This window comes from Chaetodon trifascialis, chromosome 13 (genome assembly GCF_039877785.1).
Source record: "Chaetodon trifascialis isolate fChaTrf1 chromosome 13, fChaTrf1.hap1, whole genome shotgun sequence".
Taxonomy (NCBI): domain Eukaryota; kingdom Metazoa; phylum Chordata; class Actinopteri; order Chaetodontiformes; family Chaetodontidae; genus Chaetodon; species Chaetodon trifascialis.
The window spans coordinates 13,837,524-13,845,218 of NC_092068.1; the positions used below are offsets into that span (position 1 = coordinate 13,837,524).

The window sequence follows — 7,695 nt, forward strand, 5'->3', positions numbered from 1 at the left end:
CTCTTTGTGCCTTTTTTGTTTTGTGAGTAAATTTGAAAATCAAATTTGCTTAGCACAGCCACCACTAAAGCACTTATCTTTTTTTTTTTTTTCTTTTCTTTCAGCTCAGCAGTAAAGGAAGGTCTCTGTGACGTGTTAAGATTTATTTCACCCATCCTGTTTTTGAGCCTGGATCTGCCATCTAGGAAACTATTGTAGGGTGGAAACACAAACTGTAGGAAGTCCCCCCCAGCCCCCCCTCTGTCTGAATAGGATTTATGATATACCAAGCACAGAGGAAGTAAGTTGTTCCAGCAGCTGAATAACTTCCCCCACAGAGAACAGCTCATTCTGAAGGATGTGGGTCCGACAAAGTTGGTGGAACATTTGTGGAAGTGGACTGGAAATACTGACGTTCATTTCCTCTGTTGTCAGGTCACTGTGCTGCTAATTGAGCAGAGACTGTTATGAAGCTGATAATACAGCCCCGGTTATGGGCCAATGAGTGGCCTCAGCAAACTCTGGACAAAGACTCTCTGTTCTCTCATTAAAACACCAGAACGTCTCATCACTCCTGACTGGAATCACATGTCAAAGCTTTGATATTGTGCAAAGAAACATGTTTACATGATTCACAGAATTTATGACGCCACGTAGCTGCAAGGGATGTTAATGGTGTCAAATATGGAAAATAACCCAGTTGTTTAACCTACGGGCTATTTATTTGTTAAGTGTGTTTTCACGTGTCTGGCCCCAGTTCGCAGTGAGGCGCTTTCTGATGAATGAGCCTTTCTGCTTTTATCGATTCTCTACTCAGCTTTGATGCTGTGGAGAGATTGCCTCTTAAGGCTACATGCAGTTTTATATCTGCAGTTCAGTGAACAAAGGACTGAGGAATACAGTGTGTGTACAGTGTGTGTGTGTTTTGACAGAACAAAACAGTATTGATTTATAACCTGAACAAAAGACAAATGTCTGTATGGAGAATTGTATCCTTTGTAGCATGATAAACCTAAAGACAAACAAATGAAATGTTAATACAGGCTTTTTTAATGCAAGCTTTTGTTTCATAAATATGCTAATTTCAGGGTGATTTATAGAGCTCAGATCTGATGCACACATCCTATTAATATTATCAGTGCACAGCGTACGACATATTATCAAAGCATGGATAACACTTGCAATTATGCCTGGTATGTTGGCACATAAGGTATATTCTGGTGAAACATAAGCCTATGGTTGTGCTCTGCTGGGTGATCTGATGCTTTTCTCATCACCATAATAACATGAGCGCTCCTCCCAGAGCTCCGTCTCCATGGTCACCGCTCACACAAGACAAACACACAATGAGGAGACTTGAATCTGACTAACACACGCACCTGCACAAGCTCTAACGCCTATTACCCTCAGTCACATTCATGCGTGTTTTCTCTGAGGTTGAATGACTGAAACGGTTGATCTAATTTATTGCCTCATGAATAATGCATGCTGCAGTAACTGGATTGGATTGCTTGTTGTTAATGTTTGTTCTTCAATCAATGCAGGCTTTCCCAAAACAGGCTATCAGATTAAAAGCCAGCGACGTGCACATGTAGGCACAAATGGTTTAATTTCTTTGGATTTATACAGTTCAAGATCAAATTATTTTTATTGCACTCAAAAGATTGAATAGTAGATTTCACATGCAAAAAAAACCTTGTACAAATAGATCTTTCTCAAGCAAAAAATATACAAATCAGTAGAACATTTAATAAAAAAGAATCTAATATTCTTCATATTTAAGTTGTGCAAATACATAAAATACACAATGCCTTATTATTGAATGCTCAAAAATGCTCAAAAGTCTTATTTTGGCTGGTCAGACATTTCATAATGTTTTTTTCATCTAAAAGTCCACCAGTGTAGCACCAGCTAGTTGCACTCAGCCAGTATGAACACAATGCACGCGCTTTCCTTTGTGTTATCTCAGGAAGGAGCTCAGTCTGAGCTCAGAGGGATGTTCAGTCTGTAATCATAGGTGCGGTGTCTGAGGTGGTGTCTGGCTCTGGCTCACTGTAGCAGTCCATCTCCTCCATCTCTCTCTCCACTGGCTCCTCCCTACCTCTGAAGCTTCTCAGCCTCCTCTCTTTCCACCTCCTCCTCTCCCTGTCTGCGTCTTTCGGTGCTGCCGTCTGCTCCAGCTGCAGCATGGCCTGAACGCTCTCTCCACTCTCTCCCGACCCGAGGCAGCGGTCTCTGGTTGTGAGAGCCAGTCCCACCCCTCTCCTTCCTGTCCCTGTGTGGAGGAATGAGAAACTGCTGTCCGAGGCTGCTCCCTCTGCCACACACACAGTGGTCGGGCCTTGGTCGCTGTGGCTCTCCTGCGTCCTTTTGGGAGACTTGATGTTTGTTTTCTTGCTGAGTATGAAGTTGAAAAAGGCTGTCACCAGAAGCATTGTCCCTGCAATCACAACATATTTTTGATGTCTACAAGCTTCTTTTTTTTTTTTTTTACAGGAAACCTTTTGACATGTCAAAGTAGGAAAAGCGCAGGTGTAAATAATTATATTGAGAATGAAGTAATTTTACCTGGGATAATTGCATGCCACACCAACACAGGGTGCAAGAAGCAGACCACTGACATTATGGAATAATAGAGGAACTTATGGAAGCCTCCAACACGAGCCATCTTGCCCCAAATCAGAAAGAGCTGCCAGTCTGGAGGACAGCTACACAGAAAGATAGGAAGAAGAGAAAGACTGAGGTTCAATTTAGAACCAATTCTACGAATGTCTTTATATCTGCTCAGACAAAAAAAGTCACATTTTTACAATTTTAGATCCTTTTGACCATAAAGACTGCTAAATATGTGAATTCTGACATGGCAGACTTCATGACATTCACAGCGGTTAAAAGTTACCACAGAGAATTATGTGGTTTTCCCTCTTCCTCGATAAGGTACAGATGTTGCAGATGAGTGTTGTGTACTCACGGCAGGCACATGAACAGAAGAGTATCCAAGAAATAGGCCAGCTCAAACATCATGATGCCAACAGATGACACTCTGGGAGGAGAAAAAGTTAAGAGCCAGATGTAGCTGATGCAGTCTCGCTGATAAAATCAGTAAACTATGTAAGCTGGATCTTAATATGTCAGTTCTTGTATATTTTATCTAGGGCTGTGGGTGAAGAGGAGCTTCTTTAAATTGTGCAAAATGTGGGTAGCAAGGGCAGGCTTCAAGTGCTCCTGGTTAAACACAATAAAAAGAAGGGATTTCGCCTTTATATGATGCAAAAGATTTAACGTTAAGGGGTTTTGTGCTGAAGTATATGCCCCCTTCTCTTTTTTGTGTTTACATAGCCATCTGATCCAGTGAGCCAGAAAAATGCCCCCAGACCAACTATCACCGTACACTGCCTTTTCTCTAAAGAGTTATCGCTGAGTTGTGTGCTTCTGTTTGTGTGTGCAGCGTTCATCTGCTTCTGTGTGTACTGACAAAATAAACAGTCATGCATTTCTGGCGTCCTCTGGGAGATGTTTTCAGGCGGCTCTGTGGGAGTTTGGCTGTGAGCCACAGAGATAATAAGAATTAGCACTGAAGGACTGGTCTCCTTTCTGCCCTCTGCACCTCACTTCATCCCTATGGGTCCTTCCCAACGTCTCCCTGCAAGTGTGTGTGGGCACTGTATATACAGTGTATGAGTGATTATGAAGCAGCCAAGGTATTGTAATTGTTTTTTAAAAGCCCTCCGGCCACACATTCTTTACCATATTAAAACCCAGGCGGTCCATTTGTAACTCAGGAATGCCACCATTCTAGTCTCAAGTAGGCCAGAGTCACGAGTGCTTTGTAGGTTTAAATTCATACAGAATACTATTCAGTCAACTATAACACCCAAGCACTTACAGTAGGTAGATGCCGAGGCTGTTGAATTCTCCATGGTGTAGGGTCTCCACTCCCACAGCACACAACACTGAAGAAGAGACAGGAAGAGAAATTTCTTTTTCTTATTCTGGGAGTTACTGGGGAGCAGATTCTGTCCACCAGATGTCAGACTTACTTCATGATTTTCTTGTTACTTGGGGTCTAAACTTGAGTGATTAAATGTCACCTCTCAAGCTTGAGTAAATACTGTTCATTTTTCCAGTGTGATACAGTTTTGTGCTGTGCTGCTTATACAGTTCTTTTACAGCCTTGTTCTCCATGTTGCTTTCAATGTATTCTTGCAGCCATATTTACATACATAGTGGTGATGTTTGTGGGTTTTTTTCTCCCCTCATGGAGACATAAAGATTGACCTGGGTTGACTTAGAGTGCCATCTTTTGAATTTATTGTTTACTCTCCAGAGGGTCGTACTGAATTGGTGACAGGTGTTATATATATATAGATGTGTAAAGAACACTTTAAATGGGTAATTGTTCTATTTGTTTCTGCCATGGTCACATCATTTGGTAATAGCTCACTCATGCTTGCAATTATCATATTACTGCTGGCAGGTTGGGTGATCTTATGTCAGTGGGCACGTAAAACATCACATCTTCTGCCAGAGCAGCATCATGGTATTTTAAAAAGCCTCACCACCTGTTTGTGAAGTATTGAGTAAAGAGTTGTAGTATTTTGGTTCTTTCTTGCATCTTGGCCTTTTCATACATGATACAGAACAGCGTGTAGTCTGTTTTTCTATTTTTTTTCTGTGCAGATGAAAGCACATATTTATTGTAAAAATGGATGCTGGGCCGCAACTGGAAGTTCTTCAGCAAGATTTTGAAATTGATAATAATTTAATTTGATTAATTTATACTTCTGCAACTTTCCTAATGTTTTAAATGAACAGCTTATGATTTAGGGAAAGGCACTTATTTGTTTTCTTCTTCAGGCATACATTTGTGAGTTAGTTTAGCTTATTGTCCTTTTGGACATTCTCTTTGTGCCTGTGGCAACTGTCAGACTAATACAACCACAACAGAAAAGACATTACAATTAAAGACAGACATTTAACAACAAAGTGCTCCACAACAACATTACCAACAATCAAGAATTAACCACAATGATGACATGAGAAAGTTGGTACTACTCTCATGTCAGTATGGTAACTGGGCATAGCTTAGCACAAAGTCTGGAAACAGGGAGAAAACAAGGTTATGACCTCAGCAGTGCTAGCACCTCTAAACCTCACAAACTCGCATATTATATCTCGTCATATTTTGTCATTACCCCGTCATCAATAAGTTGTGGTTATCTGTCAGATTTTTTTTTTAGGCAGAGTAATTTCCTGGCATCTTGTCATCATAGCGAGGTTGCCAGATATCCAGTGGATGCTTCTGGAAGTTACTGGTCCTCACCAAGACATATCCCCGTTCATAACCCACCGTAAAACCACAACTTGTTATTTTTATGCTTGTTTTTTCTGAGGACTAAACAAGCGCGATATGGTACAACTTGCCAGGCCGAGGTTTTGGTCGGCTGGTAGGTTTGTTGCCTTTGCAGAGATCCAGACTTCCTTCTGTTTCTAGTTTTCATACTAAGCTAAGATAACCGGCTGGTGGCTGATTATTCATCGGATAGAAATGCATCAATCCTCTCATGTGACTCTTGAAGAAACCCAAACTATTCCTTTACTGTTAAGATTCCCAAACCTGAGTGCGGACACATTTGAACATATGGAATGATGTGGAATTAGATGACAGCAAAGTGTTAAAAACTAAAAGGAAAATCCTGTTATGTTAACCAATCTTTTCCCTGTGAGGTACAAAAGAGGTAAGCATTGGTTGAGTGCCGATCGCCACTAAACACATGGAAGCAATTTCTCTGCTTACCAGAAACTCAGAGATAGAATCTGCACCAGAGGGAAATCAGGGGAATGTTTTCTGGTAGTTTATAGAGTGTGAGAGGAATTAACGCTGCATATAGACCAGCTGGATATTAACATATATGTGCTCCCTGCATACATGTCTGTTCATAGAACACACACAGAGGCAGACAGGCCAACGCAGACATGAAGACATGTGAACCTGCAGACAGAGACAGAGGCACACTTGAACACACACACACACACACACACACACACACACACACACACACACACACACACACACACACACACACACACACACACACACACACACACACATAGAACCAATGCATTGAAAGCTCATGTAGGTGTGAATGCATAGCAGCTTGTGATCGCATAAGCCCAGTACCCCAGCTGGATACAGAGACTTGGTTTTGGTGTGATGCAAGGCACATGTCTCTCAGTAAATGCTCAGTGTCTGCAGCTGTTTGATTTTAGTGGAGGGGGTCCCATATTTTTTGAAGGAGGCAGCAACCAGAGAGCTATTTCCCCCGTGATGATTTAATGTGGCTTACAGTGCTGCGTGCAATCTGTCCCTGTGTGCCTCAGGAAAACAGCAGAGGGGGGACACGAACTGCAAGATTATGTATGATCAAGTATGTTTTTATATGCTCTATATATCAGCTTAGAGATGGTTTGACGTTGCTGGAGGTCAAGAATACAGTTGGCTAACATCATCATCTGACCCGCTAACATTTTTAATTTATGAAATCCTTAAAAACCCCAGCTGGACAACCTCCCTCCACAGGAGAGCGTAAAACATGTTCCACAAAAAGGTGAGACTTTCAGGGTAGATAGAGTCAGATATCTGCTTTAAACAACAGGTTGCACACTTCATCACAGATAAAATGTACAACTACTTTTACTACTACTCTTACCAATAATTAGATGTTGAATTTTGAGTCCTTACTTATATTTAAGGGTAGTATGTAAGCTCTGACTGCAGAACTTATCAGAGAGATGATCTGGAGTCTGTAGGCATCCAAAAAAATAAATCAAGCCCACATTGAAACAATAAGAGATGCAGTATAATGACTCTGAATTTAATCCTGTTATGTTTTTCTGTACGTGTTTATATTTATATCTTACCTGTTGCTGTAGAAACACCAAGGATTCTGCATGCGCACTCCACTACAATCCACCAAACACTCTCAGAGTTTCCCATGACCTCAAATACTTTTCCTCTTTGCTGTTTGAAAATGTGGCCTTCACGCTTCTCTACTATCTGAAATAGCTGGTGGTTACTTCACTCAGAATTCTAGATGCACAGATGACTGTTCGCTATGGATGGTTGTAAGAAGAAACTGGGTAATCCATGAGAGCCATGATGTAGAGCCTCTTTGACTGGACAAGTTTACTTCAGAAAGGTTTGTGACTCAGTGCCCCTGTTGCTCCATTAACTACTAATCAGCCTCTCTCTCTCTCTCTCAAACACACACACACACACACACACACACACACACACACACACACACACACACACACACACACACACACACACACACACACACACATACAATAGCGATGCTGGTTTAGCATTCCACCCTGTACGTCAAGGTGAAACTGTTCAGTTCTGGGTCATTTCAGAACCGTACCACATTTGTCATTAGAGCTGGTTAAAAATTAGCTGCGGAGAATTAATGTAAAACTAACTTACACACACGCACGCTTATTCAGAATTAGCAGTATTTTGACCTACCAAAGAATTTCTTTTCCCCCTCCCTTCTTGTTTTCCTGTGTAATTTTGTCTGGTTTTGAGGAGTTTGGGTGAGTCTTTGTAACCAAACCACCAGAAACACTTTTTCAATTCAAGGCCACAGTCATACAGGCAGCTTCCAGTGAGGCATCCATTTATTAGAGCACTGTGGCTGCAGCTTGCGTCCC

General features: G+C 41.5%; 1 protein-coding gene across 1 annotated transcript; it reads right to left on the reverse strand.

The window, feature by feature from the left end:
* Positions 1 to 1,747: 1,747 nt before the first annotated feature.
* On the reverse strand, positions 1,748 to 7,163 carry tmem72 (transmembrane protein 72). Its single transcript, XM_070978055.1, has 5 exons — positions 6,901 to 7,163; positions 3,866 to 3,932; positions 2,951 to 3,022; positions 2,548 to 2,687; positions 1,748 to 2,419 (listed from the first exon to the last, which is right to left on the reverse strand). The coding sequence occupies exons 1-5, from the start codon at positions 6,974 to 6,976 to the stop codon at positions 1,980 to 1,982; spliced, it is 795 nt and encodes a 264-aa protein (XP_070834156.1). The 5' UTR covers positions 6,977 to 7,163; the 3' UTR covers positions 1,748 to 1,979.
* Between the last annotated feature and the right edge of the window lie 532 nt (positions 7,164 to 7,695).